The sequence below is a fragment of the Python bivittatus genome, unplaced genomic scaffold (assembly GCF_059951505.1).
Source record: "Python bivittatus isolate LINGU-HERP-01145 unplaced genomic scaffold, Pbiv_v1 ctg000240_np1212, whole genome shotgun sequence".
Classification (NCBI taxonomy): Eukaryota; Metazoa; Chordata; class Lepidosauria; order Squamata; family Pythonidae; genus Python; species Python bivittatus.
In genome coordinates this window covers 1,428,070-1,446,928 of record NW_028277051.1, presented here as the reverse complement: position 1 = coordinate 1,446,928, position 18,859 = coordinate 1,428,070, and the positions used below count along the sequence as shown (strand labels likewise).

At 54.6% G+C, this 18,859-nt stretch overlaps 1 protein-coding gene across 11 annotated transcripts in view; it reads left to right on the top strand.

The window, feature by feature from the left end:
* MYO18A (myosin XVIIIA) overlaps window positions 1-18,859 on the top strand; it is a 122,576-nt gene that overhangs the window by 89,119 nt on the left and 14,598 nt on the right. For 10 of the 11 annotated variants that reach the window (XM_088138706.1, XM_088138705.1, XM_088138699.1 and 7 more), the window contains 15 exons: window positions 259-378; window positions 1,168-1,279; window positions 1,598-1,725; window positions 2,046-2,200; window positions 6,616-6,739; window positions 6,929-7,129; window positions 8,506-8,616; window positions 11,866-11,970; window positions 12,073-12,219; window positions 12,393-12,506; window positions 13,654-13,770; window positions 14,490-14,573; window positions 14,678-14,815; window positions 16,384-16,569; window positions 18,413-18,552. In XM_088138706.1, the coding sequence (XP_087994832.1) occupies window positions 259-378; window positions 1,168-1,279; window positions 1,598-1,725; window positions 2,046-2,200; window positions 6,616-6,739; window positions 6,929-7,129; window positions 8,506-8,616; window positions 11,866-11,970; window positions 12,073-12,219; window positions 12,393-12,506; window positions 13,654-13,770; window positions 14,490-14,573; window positions 14,678-14,815; window positions 16,384-16,569; window positions 18,413-18,552 (1,982 nt within the window). Of the gene's footprint in view, window positions 1-258; window positions 379-1,167; window positions 1,280-1,593; window positions 1,726-2,045; window positions 2,201-6,615; window positions 6,740-6,928; window positions 7,130-8,505; window positions 8,617-11,865; window positions 11,971-12,072; window positions 12,220-12,392; window positions 12,507-13,653; window positions 13,771-14,489; window positions 14,574-14,677; window positions 14,816-16,383; window positions 16,570-18,412; window positions 18,553-18,859 lie in introns of all 11 variants that reach the window. The other variant, XM_088138698.1, reaches the window with a different exon arrangement.

Below are 18,859 nucleotides of genomic sequence, written 5' to 3'. Positions count from 1 at the left end.
GGAGAGGAGGAGTCATGGGGAAAGCTTTACGGATGAGGTCCAGCTGGCCAAGATCTCCACATGAACCAAATCTACCATTGAGGCCAGTGGTGGGGTCTCCGCCCTGACTCGTTCCACAGAGCCAGATGTTGCGGGCGGCCGTCTGGTGGATCTCCTGATCTGGGATTTTTTTCCGGCGCGTTCTCTAAGAGGGAAAGGAACTCAGCGTGGGCCTCCATGCCCCCGGCTTTTGGCCAACGTTGGCTTACCCTCCCTCAGGTCTCGGAGCTGACATCGGAGCTGACAGACGAGAGGAACACGGGAGAGTCGGCCTCCCAGCTTCTGGACGCGGAGACAGCGGAGCGCCTGCGGGCCGAGAAGGAGATGAAGGATCTCCAGGTCAGCCAAGTTGGTTGGATCCACAAGTGACCCTTCGAGCGCCCCGGAATATCTCCTGCTAGCGTTGCTCTTTGGCCTGCCGAGCCTGTTGGGAGTTCTTGTTTGCCTTTCTGTTTGTGATCAGCTTTCCCCAGCTCAGATGTGCTGGGATTGCAACCCCCAGAATTCCCAGCCCCTTTCCCAGATTGGGGAAGCCTGGCTTAATTCAGGGGTTTTCACACTGTGCTGTAGCACTCCTTCGGAAAGTCTAAGGATGATGATGATGATGATGATGGCAGTGGTGGTTCCAGCTGCAGCACATCCAAAAAGTAAACGGCAATCTTCAAACGGCGTTGAGAAGCCGTATAAAAGAATTCCTTAAAAGCCCCAGGAGAATGTTTTATGAGAAGCCATTGGCCTGGCACCAGAAAGCGAACAGCGTGGGTGCGAGGCATGCTGTCTGGTTCCTGCCAAGAAATAGCATTTCTGGGTTGGCTCTGCTTGAGGCTGCCCTGTCTGCTCCAGGAAGCAGCATTTGGGGCTCGGGAATGCAGAGGGGAGCCCTCGTCTGCCCAGGCGGTGATAAAATCGAGACACGCAAATCCTCCTGACAAAGCAGCCTCTGGGCCCGATGCCCCTTTGCAGTTTCCAGCCTCAGCCCCTCCCCAGGCCCAGGTCAGTGGTCAGCACCATCCTGCCTTTGGCTAGGCTCCTCCTGCGCAGCAGCCGCCCACAGGCACCCCTTCTTTGGCTCGCAGCCATGGCGCTGGGGCGGCCGCCCTGCTGACCCTCTCCTGCCTCCCCCAACAGGCCAAGTACGATGCGCTCAAGAAGCAGATGGACTCCATGGAGATGGAGGTGATGGAGGCCCGTCTGATCCGCGCTGCTGAGCTTAACGGGGAGATGGATGACGACGACACAGGTGAGCTCCTGGCTCCTCTGCTGCGCCGCCAGCTCTCTCCTCTCCTTCCTCCTCCATTGCTCCAGGCCTCACTATCAGGCCCTTGCAGAGTCGGACCCGGGCTCAGTGATGGAAAAGGGGCTTTAGGGTTCTGTGCCCGCCCCACTCAGTCTGGAGAGGCCTGTTAGAGAATGAGAGTGGGGACTTCAGAAGCCAGCCGGTCAGCCATCCCCCTCTCAGGTGAAACGGGTGGCCTGCCTACAGGACAGGGACTTGCTTTTGGGGGAAGATGCTCTATCAACTGAGGTGTCCTGCCCATTGGCTTTCCCTTGCTCACAGGCGGGGAGTGGCGCCTGAAGTACGAGCGGGCCACCCGGGAGATCGACTTCACCAAAAAGCGCTTGCAACAGGAGTTTGAAGACAAGTTGGAGGTGGAGCAGCAGAGCAAGCGGCAGCTGGAGAGACGGGTAAGGGGTCACCCTTCGGTGCCACTAGATGCCTCCTCCGTGTGGGTTCCCCTCTGGGGGCCCTTGGGATGCTCCCACCCAGAGCTCCAGCCAAGCGTTGGTGGGACAGGAGTGTTCCCGAGCGATGGCGCCCAACAAGAGCCGGGTGCTGTGTGACAAAGGTAACAGCTTCTGGCATTTGGGTGGCACTTTGAGCCTTTGGACAGGACTGCTGTCTGCTGGGAGGGCCCCTTCCCCTGCAGCTGTGTGTGAGGGTGGGGTTGGTGTCTGGACCGGCCATGCTCCCCTCCTGACGCCCCCCCCAATTCTTCCCTTGGCAGCTCACGGACCTGCAGGCAGACAGCGAGGAGAGCCAGCGGGCCCTGCAGACCCTGAAGAAGAAGTGCCAGCGCTTGACGGCAGAGCTGCAGGACACCAAACTGCACCTGGAAGGGCAGCAGGGCCGCAACCACGAGCTGGAGAAGAAGCAGCGCCGGTGAGGAGGCCGGCAGGGAGGCTCCGGGCTGGGGGGAGAGGAGAAGGGACCCTGCCACTTCTCTCCTGCCCCTTCGCCTCTTGACCAGCTCTGAAGTTCTCCAGGCACTAAACAGGGTGGCACTTGGATGGCAGCCTGGCGCTCTTGGGGCAGTGCTGAGCCTCAGGCTACAGTTCACCCCGGGGTTCCATCAGGAGAGACGGAGTACCTTCGTCCCGTGCTCCCGTTGAGACGGGCAGTGTGGGCATGGGGGTGTGGTGGGCCCTAGCTGAGCTGCAGAGCTTCTGAAAGCCCCTCTCAGGGATCCCAGCAAAAGTGACCCAAGGCTGGACCTCAGGGTGAAAGGCTAGAAGAGTCACCTGCCCTGCGCTTTGTTTGGTACCCAAAGAGGGGAGAAATGCAGGCTGCATCCGTTCAAACCCGTGCCTCCAACTCTTCCTGCCAATTAAAGCAGAAAAAGAAGGTCTTAATGTTTCTGGTGGCAGATAGTCACTAGGGGGAGGAGGATTGTCAACACATGCCAGGATGGGATTCCGGTGGCATAATACCTCCAGGACTTGGACATCCTTGCCCTCGCCTCGTTTGGAGGGGTGAGCAGGCCAGGCTGGGAGCACAAACCCGAAGCGGGCTTGGCAGAGAGTGGGCCTGACTTCGGAGTGAGGCGGCTTCTGGTGCTGATGTGAGAAGGGCCTGGAATGCCCACATTGGCCCAGCAGGCTCTCTGGATGTCCACTGATTTCTGCCTTCCAGATGTGGAGGACTACAACCCCCTCGCTGGTTGGAGATTGTGGAACGATCACAGATAGCGTTAAGGACAAGAAGTTCGAAACATAACATGTAACATCTTAATCTGATTGTGTGTCCTCCAAGAAACTCAGTGCAGCATAAATACAGCCCCCTGCCCCGTGTTCTCCCCAACAGTGAGGTGGGTCAGGCTGAGCCTCATGACCACATGGGAAAGTAAGCCTTAACCTCCCCAGCTTATCCTGCAGTTGAAACTCGTGATGCCCTGCATGGGGAAGAGGAAATGAATGTTTAGGATCACCTGCCCCCGCCTTCCTGTCCTCCTCCCCTCCTTTGAATGGCCTGTCTTGGCAATCGGCCTGTTAATGTATTTTTATGAATCAGCCTGCTGGTTTTTATTCATTTATTTACTGCGTTGTGGTGTCTTCTAATTAAGGGCTCCAGAGTGGCAGTAAAGCCGCCTCTCAGTTCCTTAATCATTGGTCACACCAGTCTTTGCAAAGTGCCAGGGAGCCGGGCTAGATTTGTCCCTGGTTCCCTGGATTCAGGCTGGCTGAAAACAGGTCTTGACCTGTTAGGCCTGGCTGCTGCCTGCCAGAGCTGGCTTAAGGGATGATAATTCCCGGGCCTCCCACTGACCCAATCCCAGCCTCGGTTGGTAGTCATGGGCCGTGCCACAAACTAGCCAACCGTGTCTTTGCCTGTCAGGTTGTACAATGCAGCCTGGGTGATTCCATGGTCATACAAAGGCAGAACATTGGGTTGACTAAACCATGGTTAAGTTAATAATGGACTTACCATGACCACAGCCATGGTAATGTTATTTTGAAACTTTGCCCTACTTTTCCAAGTCTTTGCAGTTGTAGGGCTGGCCCAGCTTCTGGCCACAAGAGTCCTGCCATTGGGCAGCCTCTCCAAGTGGGCAACACTCCAGGGTCGGCTTGCACAACATAGTCTGCAGGGAGGAGTCAAAAAAGTCAAGATGGTGGGGCAATGCACATAAAAAGGGGGGCCCGAGGTCGCCATTTTGACTTTTTTTACTCTTCCCCATGCAATCTGGCAGCCCCCCCCTTCAGCCTTCGGAAGGCCATGAAGACCTGGGTCTTCCCCCAGGCATGGATGGGATGGTTTGGGGCATCCCAGGAGGATGAGTTTTTGGTCTTTGTTTTGATGGCTTTTATGGCTCCGTGGTTTTACTGTTGTTGTGAGGCTGCCCGGCGCTGGGCTCTAAGATGGATGGCCATACAAATCTTTTAAATAAATAAAACTCCCTGCAGACCCCTCCGCTAGTCTAGGCCGAAACAGGGTTGGGAGTTGTTGCAGGAAACCCGGCCATGGTTAGCACGTCACACTAAAGGGCCATCGTGCCAAGCGCTAACAGGGCTTATGTGGGGGCAGAGCGGGTTAAGGGAACGCAGTCCCTGCGGTTCGATAACCTGGACTCAGAGTTCACGTTTGCGGCCCTAGGTTGGATTCCCGCCACGCGACGGGGACGCTGGTGTGGCGGTCCTGGGCCTTTGGCTGCTCTGCTTTAAGGGGTCGGGACTGGCCCCGGGAGCATCCCCCCGGTCTCCCGCTGAGGTGGCCCACCCAACAGCGAGCGGATCAGGAGGCCTGGAGGTGTCTCGGGAGAGCCCTGGGCAGGGTGTCTGCCTCCTTTGCCCTTGCCGTGCTGTTTCTTCTTCCTGTGAAAGACTTTTCCTCCCTTAAAAAAAAAAAAAAAGGAAAAAGCCATTTAACCAGCCAAGGCACTTTCATCTCATTACGGTAATGATCACACCGCAAAAGGGGGGAGTGGGGGAAGAGAGGGAAAAACCCCAGTGAGTGAGAGAATCAGCCTAATTAATTTCAATTTCCAAAGAGCAGAGGCTGCATTAATGCTGCTGTTTATTACCAGGTGCAAAGAAGTGCGGGGATCAGTCGCCTGGACATTTAACACGGGTCACTACAATCAGTGGGCGAACGGTGCTGCCATTGGCTGCAGAGCCAGGCTGGAAATTGGTCTGGCTGCTTTCTCCCCCTCTTCCCCCACTCCAGGCAGGACAGGGCAAGGTCCCCCCTCCCCACTGTTTAAGCTCCCCTTTCCCCCACACACCGTGAACTTCCTCCTAGTCCACAGGACTGACGGAGGGGGAAAGCGTGCTTTATCTGCTCGTGGCTGGAATTTTCTGGGGTGGAGTATCTCTGCATATGGAGGTTCCATCGGATTGTGGGGAGGGGTCTCCTCCTGCCCAAAGTTGCCTCACCCACTTAAAAGTCGCTTCTGCTCCTGGCTGTCATCTTCCGGCCAGGAGTTCCCCGGGTTAAACAGTGTGACCAGAAGAGAGGGTTGCCAGCAGAATCACCTTTATGCCACGCCAAGTTAGCCATTTTTCTGGGGAGGAGCCCTGCTTCTTTGCAGGGCATCCCCTGGAGTCCCCATCGTGGCTGGAGAAAAAGGAAGGAGGCTTGACATGGGGGGCTGCCATCCATCCCCCCCACTGGGATTGTGAGAGATGGGCCAGGCCAGTTGCTGCAAAACGTAGCTGTGGTCCTTCCCCCCGCCTGACTTCACCTTGTGCCCCTCTTTGCCCTTCCCTTGTCACAAGCATGTGCCCGCACCACCAGGCCAGCCGCCCGGCTCCTTCTGCCAGCCGGGGAGGGCCTGGTCCTTGCCCTGCCCCCCGCCCCCCCTCGCCTCCTTTGTGCCTTGCTCCCTCCCCAGCCCCCCATGACACTAACTGGCGAGATTTCTCAATTAGCAATTCAGGAAAGGCGCCAGGAGGATTCTCTGCAATTTGCTCCTGTTTTGTGCTCTTCTGGTGGAAATTAAAGGCTTGTAAACAGTGGAGTGTAGAGAGGCCCCCAGCTGAGAGCAGGCTTGATGGGGGGGCTCTTGGCAGGGGACCAGGCTGGCGGGTGGCAGCAGAATTTTCAAGAGGCAAATGGGGGGTGCAAGGAGGGCCGTTTTGCTCAGCCACGGCTTCCGGCAAGACCATCCAGGGGCTTTACCTCCTGTCCAACGTAGCTTGATGAAAATAGAGTGGTTTTGCTACCTCCCTTGCCCTGTGAAATCAGTTTGATAGTAAGCACCGAATTCCGTTTTATGGGAAAGTAAAAAAAAAAAAAAAGATGATGATGATAAAAGCAAAATTCTGGCTGCTTCAGTTGCTGCGATACGGTTGCCTACAGGGGAGCAGCGCCTGGGGAAACAGCTGGAATCAAAGTTGATTTTTGGGGGGTTGGGGCAGAGCTGACGTCTTTCCTGGGAGCATCGTTGGGAGCCAAGGGCCGCCCCCCCCCCTTGGTTAACATGGCTGAATTTATCTGACGTGCGCTCCCCCAAATTACGAGGTTGTGCCATTCTGGTTCAGGAAGGCACCTTGTTTACGTCGCTGCACGCTCACGCTCGTGAGTTTAGAACTAACTTTGGGAGCGGCTGCAGCTGCATGCGTTAAAGCACTTCACTGTTTTGAAATGGATTGGATTGGATTTTTATTAAATTTGTGATTTGCTTCAGGGTCCCCCGCAGCAGCCCGTCGACACGCGGATAAAATATTTGGCTGATGGGATCGGGTTGGGAGTGGGAAGCCACTTCTCCTGACGTGCAGGTGGCTGTGGGGGTGGAGGGAGGACACCCTCTAACTGCCTCTTTGCATCCGTCTGTCTGTCTGTCTCTGTGCCACGGATAGGTTTGACAGTGAACTTTCCCAAGCCCACGAGGAGGCCCAGCGTGAGAAACTGGGGCGGGAAAAGTTGGGGCGAGAGAAGGACATGCTCATCGCGGAGGCGTTCAGCCTCAAGCAGCAGCTTGAGGTGGGTGGTCCTGTTCCGTCTCCCCCTGCTTTCAGGGTCCTCTTGCCTGTGGTTGGTGGCTTCTGGTGCCCTCAGCCCCCCCCAAACTCTGTGCATTCTCAGGAGCTGCCGCAGGTGGAGCCTCTGGCTGGGCAGGCAGCTTGGCCACCTTTCCCTTTGCACATACCCTCCCTCCCACCTCCCCCCCAGGAGAGGGACGCCCAGATTGTGAGCTCCGCGCAGAAGGTGCAGGCCCTGGAAGCGGAGCTGCAGGACCTGTCTTGCCAGGAGTCCAAAGACGAAGCCTCTCTGGCCAAAGTCCGGAAGCAGCTTCGGGACCTGGAGGCCAAGGCCAAGGACCAGGAGGAGGAGCTCGACGAGCAGGCGGGCACCATCCAGATGCTGGAGCAGGTAAGCCCAGGGCGGGCCCCAGTCCCTCCCTGCTGCAGCTCTGGCTGTGCCGGTTTTCTGGGTGTGCCGGTTTCACGGGGGCAGACACCATCCTCGTACGCGGGAGCTGCTGCCCTTCTCCTGCCCCAGAGACGACGCCACTGGTTTGGCAGTTTGGGACCCAGGGAGGGGATGAGGCAGCCGCCGTGGGACTGGCAGCCGCCATCTGACAGCGCCAGCCATGCAGGCCCTAGAAGCGGTGGCAGCAAGGCGCGTAAGTAATTGCCTTCCCAAGCCCACTGATCCGGTGGCTGTCTTCCCAGCCCCGAGCCCCCGAGCAGCCCCACTGGGGTTTGTTTGCCCGCCAGACTGGCTTCTCGCTGGCAGCTTGTTCTAAATATTGCCCATCCCAGCATGAAGGGGCGGGGTGGGGTAGGAGCTGGCAGGAGCTGGCAGGGCAGACCTGATGGATGCCAAAGCAGCAGCTTGCCTGCTCTCCGATAAAGGGGGTGGTGGGTGGCAAGGGGAGGGGAGGGGAGGGGAGGAGAGGCTGGAACGTGCAGGAGAGGCTCTGGAACCAGCATTCAGCTGCCGGAGTTACGTATTTGCTCGTGGAGTTAATCGAATTGCTGTCCTGGAGCACAGAAGCCAAGGGAAGGGCCCGTCCTTGCAGCTTTCTGGAGACCGGGGTGGGCTCGAAGGGTTACTAGGGTCATGCTCAATAATGCTTCGTCTTTCTGCCCAGAGGGCACTCGCTTTCCCCTCTGTCCCCAAGAAGCGTGCTGGCGGGTTCAGCGGCCACCGCTGATTTGTTCCTCGCCCACCTTTCTGCCTCGCTTCAGCAGCAGAGAGAGGCTGAGCTTTGGGGGGCCCTCTGCCCCCAGGCCCCCATTTGTCTAGAGGACCCAAAGCTAATGAGAGGGGGATCCTGACGAAAGGAAAGAGGACGGGATCTGAGGCCTCTTTTGTGCACATTTTGAGGCCTGTGTTGAGATGGGAGATGGGAAGCCAGCAAAACCTTTAACTGGAACAAGCTTCCTCGGTGCCACCGTATTTTTATTTCCCTTTCTATCACCTCTTTCCTCCAGGGAGAGAGAGATGCAAGTGGAATGTGGGGTCCCCTCTCCCTCAGTGCCCAGGTTTCATCTTCAAAAACGTTGGGTGTTTTACGTTAGGCTGAGCAGTCCCAAAGGGCAGCAGGAGCGTTTCTGCGTTCCCCTGGATTGGAGGCTTTGCCGGCCAGCAACAGAATGGCGCCTGGGAAGAGGGGGAGTTAGCGAAGGCCACACCTGGTCCCATTTCCATCCTGGTCCCTTTGATCCCTCCTTCCAGTGCTGCAGTCTTTCTGCTCCTTCTCTTAGAGGAAGGAAACATCTCTCGGGCTTTTTCCCCATCAGGCCAAGCTCCGGCTGGAGATGGAGATGGAGAGACTGCGACAGACACATTCGAAGGAAGTGGAGAGCCGCGATGAGGAAATGGAGGAGATCAGGCAGTCATGCCAGAAGAAGGTGAGCAAGGCCTGTGGCCGGAAATGGTGGGTGGTTCTCTGGAAGTCTCCGAGTCAATTCCATGCTGGGTTGTCAAGCTTTGGGGAGAGGTTTCTCACGTACATCCCTATCACAGCCTTTGGCATTTGCAGCCGGGCAGCCCCTCCAGGATCCCACTTTGTTTGCCCTGAGAAGATGGAGAGTTCCAGGAGACCAGCTTCCAGTTTCCAATTTGCAGGATGGGAGCAGGGCCAGAGCATTGGCAGTGCCAGCAGGAAGGGCAGAGGGGTGGGGCACCTTTCTCCTACTGACAGCCTTCCTGGTTGTACTTTTTTGCTTCATTCACCCAACTTCAGATGGCTGATCTCCCCACCCTGCATTTAGAGTAGTTTCACAAAGTGGAAAAATGATATTTCAGAACCACACCTTGTAGCACTCAGTGCTCTTGATATGTTCTTGGTAATCCTTAGAACAGCTTAGTTGGGGTAGCCAGTTGAACTAGGTTGGGTGCAGAGCGGAAGGCCATATGTCCGGAGGAAATCCTTGGAGACTTCCTGACTCACAGCTCTGTCCCACCCTGAATGCATCCTACTTTCCTGCCCATTCTGCAAAATTGCTCAATAACAGGCAGGGAATTTCACCATCGGGGATGAGTCGGTACCAGACAACATTCAGCTCATCCTGGGTGAGGCAGGAAACTTGCCTAAATGACACCAAAGTTCAGTCTTCCTGCAGACTGGGAGGGAGCCCGTATCAAGCCTCTGAGGTGCCAGATCAGGGCCTGAACGAAACAGCAGCAGCAGAGAGGCAGGGAGCAATGCAAACAAGGATAGCGCTAGCCAGCCACAAACTTTACGATACAAAACTGCACATCTGTACTGCGAAGGGGCTCCCAGGGTGCCCAATAGGGAGGTCCTTCAGTGACAGAAAGGCATCTAGGAATGTTCCTCAAGAAATAAGAGTTCATCAGGCATTGCGGGGAGGGGGCGAGAGGTGCGCTTTTTAATTGGCTGGCCCTAACAAGCCCAGGGCAAACCTGTTTTATTCTAAAAGCTGGTTTGGTTGTGGAAGAATATTTTCAAAACAGTGGCAGCTTCTGTTTGTTGAACTAGAAGAGTTTATTCATTTCCTCTGGTAGCTCTAAAAGGCAAATTTGTTTTAAGTTTGATAGATTAATTAATTGGTTGATATACATATGATTAACTAATTAAAATGTTCTCTAATCAGTTGACAGCCTGAGAATAATGTCTTTATTACTTATCCACATTGTTCGTTCATTTCGGTTGAATGGGATAAAGGAATTAATAGTCTCCAGGTTGTGACTTCCTGCTGGCATTTCTTTCTCCTCCTTTCTTTACGCTTGGACTCAAGGATTGGAAAAATAAAGTAGAACCTGGGGGAATAGCCAGCCCTAGGAAAAAGCTAAGGAAAGCAGAAATAGAGGGAAATGGGGTGCTTTGCGTAGGATGGGTCAAAACACAGAAACATCCAGATTTAGCCCAGGAACTTGTTTTCCTTGCAAGAGTCCTGCTCTGGAACTTGTGAAGCATTAATGGGGAAGAGCCGGACCATTAAGCAGGGTGTATTTCTGCTCCTGCATATCCCGGCTGTGCTAATTTGAACTGACGAATGTTTGCCTACTTGGTATTCTTAAATTTATTTATGCTTATTTATTTTATTCATTACATTTATATGCTGCTGAATCCACCGCTCAGGGCAGCTTACAGTCGAAATAAAACATCAGTTGTGGCAATAGTCATAGAAACAATCCACTCGACAATAAATGTTAAATAGTAACTGCCATAATAACCCAACATCAAATATTAAAATATCCACTGTAAAATAGTCCATAATAAATCAGGACAAAAGCAAAGCCTAACCATAATAAAATTCCTATCAAAAATTGAAACAGCAAGCACAGTCAAGGTGGTTGTCAGCCCCCAAAGGCCCTCCGGAACAATTCTGTCCTAACAGCTTTCTAGAAAGTTTTGTTGTGTATCATTTTGGTTTACCTGCGCTGTGCTTGTATCAGGGCACACTAAATAAAACCAGTACGACTTCTGCTGAGGGGGCTCTAGAATCCCTGGAGGGGGGCTGTTCCCAAGGTTGGTGCCATTCCAGAAAAGTATTGCCTCCTTGTTGCAACCTGTGGACCTCAGGAGAGCACAGGACAACCAACACCTTCTCCCTACTTGACCCAACTGGGCAGGTCAATTCTAGATGAAGAAGGCGGTCCCAGAGATGCCTTGATGCCAAGCCACACAGGACTTTAGAGGCCCAAATCTGCATTTTGAATTGCACCAGGAAGCCTATTGGGAGCCGAGACCCTCAATCCATCTGAACCCCGCCCAGACCTGACCAATACAACCCACCGCTCTTCCCCTCTGTCCACAAGGGGCGCTGCCCTGCCTGGCATGAACCTGCAAATATCTTCGCAAACAGTTCTCCTGGCTGGCTCCTTGTAAAGCTACTGGAATTTGCTGCACTGGCTCTTCATCCCTGGTTCCTGAGAAAGAAGCAGGAAAAACTTCCCTTTGGAGCCCCCTCCCCTTTTCTGAAGTGCGATGAGTTTGGCCTGGACCCCAAGCTTTTTTTTTTCCCTTAAAAAAAGCAAAACAAAACTGTTTTGAAGTTGTTCAGAGCTGTTCCAGAAGGACAAGGAACAATATGCTTCAATTAGAAGGCAGCAGATTTTGGCTGGACATTAAGAAGAACAGCTTCTCAATGTCCAACCAAAAATGGTTAATGCTGAGAGCCGTCCAGCAGTGGAATAGACTTTTTCAGGAGGTGGAGGAGGTGTTTCAACAGAGGCTGGACCACTATGTCCTGAAGAGGTTGTAGTAGTCAATTCCTGCAGTGGTGGTGGGGGGGGGCTGGTCAAAACATTCTCCAGGGCACTTTCCAACCCCACCATTCTGCAGTTCTGAGTGTTTTGGAAGTTATTGGTTTAGGTGCCCTCTCTGAGCTCGCCTTCTCGCCCCCCTTGCCAGAGCCTCTTGTCTTGCCCTCTCATTCTATCCACCATAGGTGATGTGGCCTTTCTTCCCCCCTTCCTCCTTGTCCCTGCTTCCCCGGCGGAAGAAGGCAGGCGACCTCCCTGGGTGTAGAGATGGAGCTGGGCCAGTAAACCTGGGATGGGCTCTAGAAGGGGTGCTTCGGCTCCAGCAGCAGAAAACTCGGCGAGGGGCCCAGCCAGAGAGTGCCAGCAGCCTTAGGCTCTCCCGGGGATGTCCTGATCAGCCCCCTTGGCTTCCTTTATGTGACCAACAGCTGAAGCAGATCGAGCTGCAGCTCGAGGAGGCGTATGAGGAGAAGCAGAAGGTGCTGCGAGAGAAACGGGAGCTGGAGAGCAAGCTGTCTACCGTCAGCGATCAGGTACCCCTGCCGTGTGGGGCCAGCCAGGGAGAGTCCAAGGGTGGCCTGCGAGAGACCTCCTAGCACCTCTCCCCTTCTCTGCCTGCCTCCCTCCACCACCAGGTCAACCAGCGGGATTTTGAAACGGAGAAGCGGCTGCGGAAGGATCTCAAGCGCACCAAGGCCCTCTTGGCCGATGCTCAGGTCATGCTGGACCACCTGAAGAACAACGCGCCCAGCAAGCGGGAGATCGCACAGCTGAAGAACCAGGTGAGACTTGAGGAACCTCCCAAGCGCGTCTAGGTTAGCTCTCAAGGAAAGAGGACAACTTGCCCTATGCCTTTAGGGGTGGGGTGACAGGAAGGCTGAGCCACTGTGGGAGATACCTGCCTCGCTGACCGTGCCTTTTCCACGGGGCTGGGGCATGGGCTCTCTTTCTGCAGCTGGAAGAGTCGGAGTTCACCTGCTCTGCAGCCGTCAAAGCGCGAAAATCCATGGAGGTGGAAATCGAGGACTTGCATCTGCAGATTGAGGACCTTTCCAAGGCCAAGGGAGCGGTAGGCAAAGGCTTGCTTTACACAGGCTTGATTTCCCCATGAAATCCGGGTGTTGGAGGGCAGATCCCCCCACCCCACCCCACTCCCCTCCATTCCCTTGTGGGGGTTATCTGCCCACTGATCCCGGCTGGCTAATGACGCGGTCTGCTCGTTACACTGGGGGCGTTTGCTGCTGCTTTCTGACATAACTTTGTTCAGGGTTTTCCTTTTTTTGTGGGAAGGAGAACTAACTGGGAGACATCAAAGCTTCTAGCTAATTGACAGACTTACAGATCCAGTTTTGAGAGCGTGAGCCCAGAGAAGAAAAGGACGTTTTGTTGAGTGGAGGGAGGAGGCTTCCAAATCAGCCCCACTGCTTCCAAAATGCCACAGCTGCTTTTGCTGTTACTTTCCCCCAGTCCCAAGGAGAATCGTCTCCTTGCTTTACGTGCAGGGAGACTGGCTAAGACTGGCCGAGGACCTGCAGGGAAGGGGTAAAAAAGGCCAAGGTGGCGATGACAAGCATGTAATCAAAGCCTTGCCCCTTTTTTGCAATGCACGTAAAATGGCTGTGGCTGCCATCTTGACTCTTTTGACGCCCCCCCCCAGTACCCCTGAGTAGAGTGTAAGGCCCCCTGGGCAAGTTTTCTGGGCTTGAGGGTTGAATCAAAACACAGGAGCACAGTCCCAGGCCTTGTTTTTCTCCTCTGCTGCCCTCGGGTTTGGTAGAGGCTATTCTGAGTTAGCCCTTCCCAACTGGGCATCCCCAACGTGCCAGCTGTCGTGCTTGATTGGCTTGGAAGGGGGGCTGTTGCAGTTTGGAGAACCATCTGGAGGTTGGAGAAAGCTGCCCAGATTCCTGGAGGTTGGAAGGGGTCATTTGGGCCATGGAGTAGAATCCAGATTAAAGTGTCCCTGCATGGTGGCTGTCCCGCCTCTGCTTGAGCCCCTCCAGGGAAGGAGAGCGCGCCACCTCCCTTGGCTCTTGGTTCCTCCAGCCAGCAGCTCTGCCTCTCAGGAAGGTTTTCATGCGTAGCAAACCCAAGAGGCTGCCCTAGGTTGAGCCAGGCCAGGATACGGGGTTCCCAAAGGTCAGTCCCCCTATGAGGCCTGGGATCCCCACCTGAAGCCCTTCTCGGGGGCTGAAATCTCCACTCTGCCCTCCCAGTTGGAAGAGCAGCTGAGCCGTTTGCAGAGGGAGAAGAACGAGGTGCAGAGTCGCTTGGAGGAGGATCAAGAGGACATGAACGAACTCATGAAGAAGCACAAGGCGGCAGTTGCTCAGGTGGGCCCTGCCGCTTTATTGCCTCCCTTGCGCTTTGCCAGGAGGGGGGCAGCCGGGTTGGGTGGGAATCATGGATGCTTTGTTGAAGGTGCCCTTCGCTAGTCACTGATTCCGCCTTTGTTCCCATGCAAAACAGCTGTGATCAAGCAGCATCTCTCTTCCTGCATTGTACCTCCGAGAGCTTTGCTGTACCTCTGACTCGGTCTACTTCCCTTTCAATTGGTGTGGGCACAGTTTCCCACCCCCTTTCTCCAGCCCAACAGAGTAGGGTCCCTGCCTGCAGACCGAAGGGGAACGGCCCTCTTCAACTCCTTGTTGGAGTGGAGTTCAACTTGAGGTGGAGGCAGGGAGGGAAGCGGGGTAGTTCTTGGCATCTGAGCCAAGTTAGCAGCAGCGCCTTGGAGGGAAAAATGAGGTTGGGGACAAAGAATCCCACCTCCTTGGAAGAGGTCCCTCCATCTTATAGCAAAGCAGATAACGGGGGCCAGAGCATCCCCTAACATTAGTGACTCCACTTAGCAGCTGAGAGGAATCTGGTGCAGCATCTGACCCGCCCCTTTAGCACCACTACCGACCAGGCAAGACCACGGCCAGTTCCGTGGCGGGAACGGCAAGGGGGTTGGCACCGCGGCAGATGGGGTAAGGGGGCACCCCTTTGCTTTAGGACCTTGGCCTGTCAGGCCAGTTCCCATCAACCTGGCATCCTACCCCTTCTTTAGGCCTCGCGGGACCTGGGTCAGATCAACGACCTCCAGTCACAGCTGGAGGATGCCAATAAGGAGAAGCAGGAGCTGCAGGAGAAGGTATTCTGGGGCCAAGGGGTACAGTCCCACTTGCTCTTTCGGCAGCCCTTCTGTGCATCCCCCCCCCCCAGCAGCCCCTCTGAGCAGCTTCTCTCCCTTCCCAGCTGCAAGGCCTCCAGAGCCAGCTGGAGTTCCTCGAACAATCTATGGTGGACAAATCCTTAGTGAGCCGTCAAGAAGCCAAGATACGTGAGCTGGAGACAAGACTGGAGTTTGAGAGGACCCAAGTGAAACGCCTCGAGGTAGGAACTTTCGGTGCAAGGGAAGGGGGAGAGGAAGCCCCCTGCAACATCTGGGCCCTGCTGGGAATGCAGACCTTGGCGGAAAAACCGTCCTCTGCCCCGGGGCGAAAGGAGATCTCATTCAGGGCTGACCGACGGGAAGGCAAGGAATGCTCAGCCCCTTTGTGGCTTCTGACAAGCAAGGCAGTGGAGCCTTTAAAATATTCTGCCTCCCCATCCCCTTTTCCCTCTAGCTCTGCCCCCCACTTCTCACACCCCAGCAAGCCCCTGGCCCAGCCCCACTCCCTCCTTTCTGGTCCCAGAAAGGCTCCCTGGCGGGGCAGATGGTAGCCCTGCTTTCCAGCCCATCCCCACGGATCCTTCCTTAGGGGAAGCAGAGAAGCTTCCGAGCGCCTCCTTAATATTTTTCTGCCATTCCTCGCTTCCCTCTTCCCTCCTTTCCACTCCCCTCACCCTCGCCCCACCGGCAGCGTGATAAATATGCAGGGAACGGCTCTCAGCTGCCGCAAAAGGATGGAATCTATTTTTCTCCCTACATTACATGCTGTAATTACTTCACACAAAGTTAAATCTATTTTTCCAATTCACCAAGGCCCCCCTGATTATTCTGCCCACGCCTGGGGAAGAAAGTTCCTCTCTCCCAGGCCCAGCTCGGCAGCTGCCCTCCCTGCTCTCTCCTGCCTTCCCCCTCCAGCCAGTCCTCCCCCTCATGTAAATTCATAGGGCTGGGTTCGTTTGTTCCATTAGCTCTTGGCGGAGAGCGATTGGGCCCCGCTCATTCCGGAGCCCCGGCCTCAGTAATTGCTGCTGTCTTCTGCCATTATGCACAGCGGATGAATATTGATGCGCCAGCCCTGGGTCTTCCCGCCGTCTCTTTTCCACCTGCCGTGGCTTGCAGGGCATGGAGGGGGATCACCTCTCTCCGCAGCGAGTGGGGGCGGGGGGCGGCGGCCAGGTGCTGGCTGAGCTGATGCTGGCATCGGGTCTCCTTAGCACTGGGATCCTGCGGCTCTGGGTTCTGCCTCTGCTCCGACGGGCTCTGGAGACGTCTCCAGCTCTGACGGTGGGTTGGGGAAGGAGGGGAGGGGAGGGGAGAGGGGCTTCTGGTTCTTGCCAAAGGCGTTCACGCATTCTGGGGGATGGGCGCTTAACTCATCCTTGCTCCCACCCGGAAAGGGAAGAAGAACGCGAGCTGCTGCTGGACCAAGGAATGTGGAATGAACCAGGGAAGCCCCCACCCCCGCCATTCCACTGCCCCTTTGCCTCTGTCTTGTCTGCAGCTGGCTCTCCAGGGTCTTTCCCAGCCCTAGCTGGAGATTGAACCTGGGAGCCCGGGGCAGCAAACACCCCTGGCCTTCTCCTGGTTCAGGGACCAGCATCACCCCTTAGGAAGATGAGGGGGCAGGTGAGGGGAAAGACCCCTCTCTGCCGGGGCCCTTGAGACCCCACACCGCCACTCAGGCTGCGCTGTGGCAGATGGAGAGCTTGGCCAGAGGTAGCCATGGCACCTTCCTGGGCACCTGCCTCTTCTCCCTCCTGTACCTCACTCTCCCCCCGCCCCTCTGCAGAGCTTGGCTTCTCGATTGAAGGAGAACATGGAGAAGTTGACGGAAGAGCGTGATCAGCGCGCGGCAGCAGAGAACCGAGAGAAGGAGCAGAACAAGCGTCTCCAGCGTCAGCTCCGGGACGGCAAAGAGGAGATGGCTGAGCTGGCCAAAAAGGAGGCCGAGGCGACCCGGAAAAAGCACGAGCTGGTAAGGGGCAGACCTACGGGGACGCGGCCAGACCTGGGACCGCGTTTCTTCTCCAGGCCCACCACGCTGGCCTCCTAGGCACAGCTGCTCATTGCCTCCCCTCACCTGCCCCATCCCAGAGGTCCGCCTCGGCGCTGGTTCCAAGCCAGGACTCCTGAGCCCACCCAGTGAAGCCCAGCACAGAATACTCTGGTCAGGATGAAGCGTAAGGGGCAGAGCAAGCAGCTGCCCCACACACGCCAGCATATTCACCCTGGCCATATGAAAATCCCCTCTTGGTTTTCTGCCCAAACTTTTCTCATTTGAACAGCTTCACCCAAGGCAGAGGAATAAATGCTCCGTGATTGGTTGTTGAAGCAGTTGGCAGACACACTGTGTGCTCTCCAGGGGCCTATCCGCCAGCCCCTCTCCCCTCCTCTCTCATCCTCAAGTGGACGATCAGTTTGTGCAGAACTTTAGGGTCGGACGTTAACCCTGCAAGATGAGAGAGTGTTTCCAGATGGACCCTTTAATGCTTCATGCGCACCATGTTCTTCATGGTCATTTCACAGAGCACTCAAAGGGGGTCATCTCCCATTCGTCATCAGCGGGAGGAAAAATGTCCTGCGTTTGTAGAAAGCTCTGTTTGTACAAAGTTTGTACATAAACTGTTCCTTATGTTAAGATAAAATAATACAAAAGCAGCTGGAGTCTATGAGGATTGAGTTCTTAGATAAATTGCACCAATAAATAAATAAACTCCTCTAAGAAAACACTGATTCAGAAAGGGACACAAGGGCATGAGACAATGAATTTCCTATAGATGATGTCCAAAGTGCTCTCCAGAGATCTTGTTATCTTATTATTAAGCAGTTCATTGCAAATAGTGGCTTTTTCCATTGCTACCAATATGACAGTGAGAGAATTTAGCAGTCGGGATCTTTTGAAAATTGGGATGGGTAGATCGATGGATGCATCTGAGTTTTGTCCCACCACAATCTTGCAACTCTCGCTGGTTACAGTTTCACATGAAAACAACTGAATTAAAACAACACGCAGTCCAAACTGTGAAAACAAAAGCGAAGCCAGAAAGAAAAACAGTACGAACAACAGGAGGTGCAGGTGATGTTACGGAAAGCCCCTTTGAAGAAGCTCCCTTTTTAATAACTTCCTCAAAGCAACCAGGAAGGAGGGCCGTCTGATCCCAGTGGGGCGCCCCTTCCCTAGAATTGCTACAGCTACAGAGACGCAGCATCTTCTGCGTTTGGCTCCCTCACATCCTGGAAATGTCTAACAGGCCAGGCCAAATCGGGAATGGATTTCTGACGGGAAAGAAGAGGGGCTGACACACCGCATGTTTGTGGGGAAGTGATGGAAAGACAGAAAGGCAGAAATGAGAGAGATAAATATGTACTTTCTGCCATAAACCATCCACAGCGTGATGGATTTCTTGGCAGTACCATGTTTAACAGAAACGAAGTGTGTGGACGTAACAATTCTGCAGATGACGCAAAACGGCAGTGCAATGGCGTGTGAAGGAAAGTTCAGTTTGGGACATGCCTAGAGATTTTTTCTGGAGCGTCTGCAAGACAACATCTGACAAAGGTGCATTTGGAGGATGCACCTTCCACCTCGCTACTTTCACCCTTCCAACAAGGAAGCTTTGTGGAGTTTCCAGTTGTCCTCCTTTGCCATTCCTTTGCAGGATCTTGCAGAGTGCAGTACAAATAAGATTTGCTTGAAAGGGATGGGTAAAAATGGACAGTTGGGAGATCTAGAACACAGCAGATCAGTTGTGTGCCCGAGGGCGATGCCACAAGGAATTGGTGCCCTTTGTCACCCTGGATCTGTGTCTTTTTTCTAGGAGATGGATCTGGAGAGTTTAGAAGCTGCTAACCAGAGCTTGCAGTCAGACCTGAAGCTGGCCTTCAAGCGGATTGGGGACCTGCAGGCTGCCATTGAAGATGAGATGGACAGTGATGACAACGAGGATCTCATCAACAGGTTGGTTGGTTGGTGATTTATTAATGTGGCCACCCATCTTGCAAATGTGGCAGATTAAAACAATAAAAACGTCAGTGCAATAAAAAAGTTGGGGCTATTTGGGGCCAGCAGAGTAAGAGGATCTTCTGTGGCCTGGCTGATCAGACTTCTCCGCTTTCCTTACGTTCTTGAAACGCACCACATAATTCCTCGCAGATTGGGGTCAAGGTTGGCGAACATCTCGTGTGAGCAGTGGCCAGCCAGATGTTTCACAGGTGGTTGTAAAGATGAGGGACATGCAGTTAGTTGGCAGAAACTGCCTCTGAAA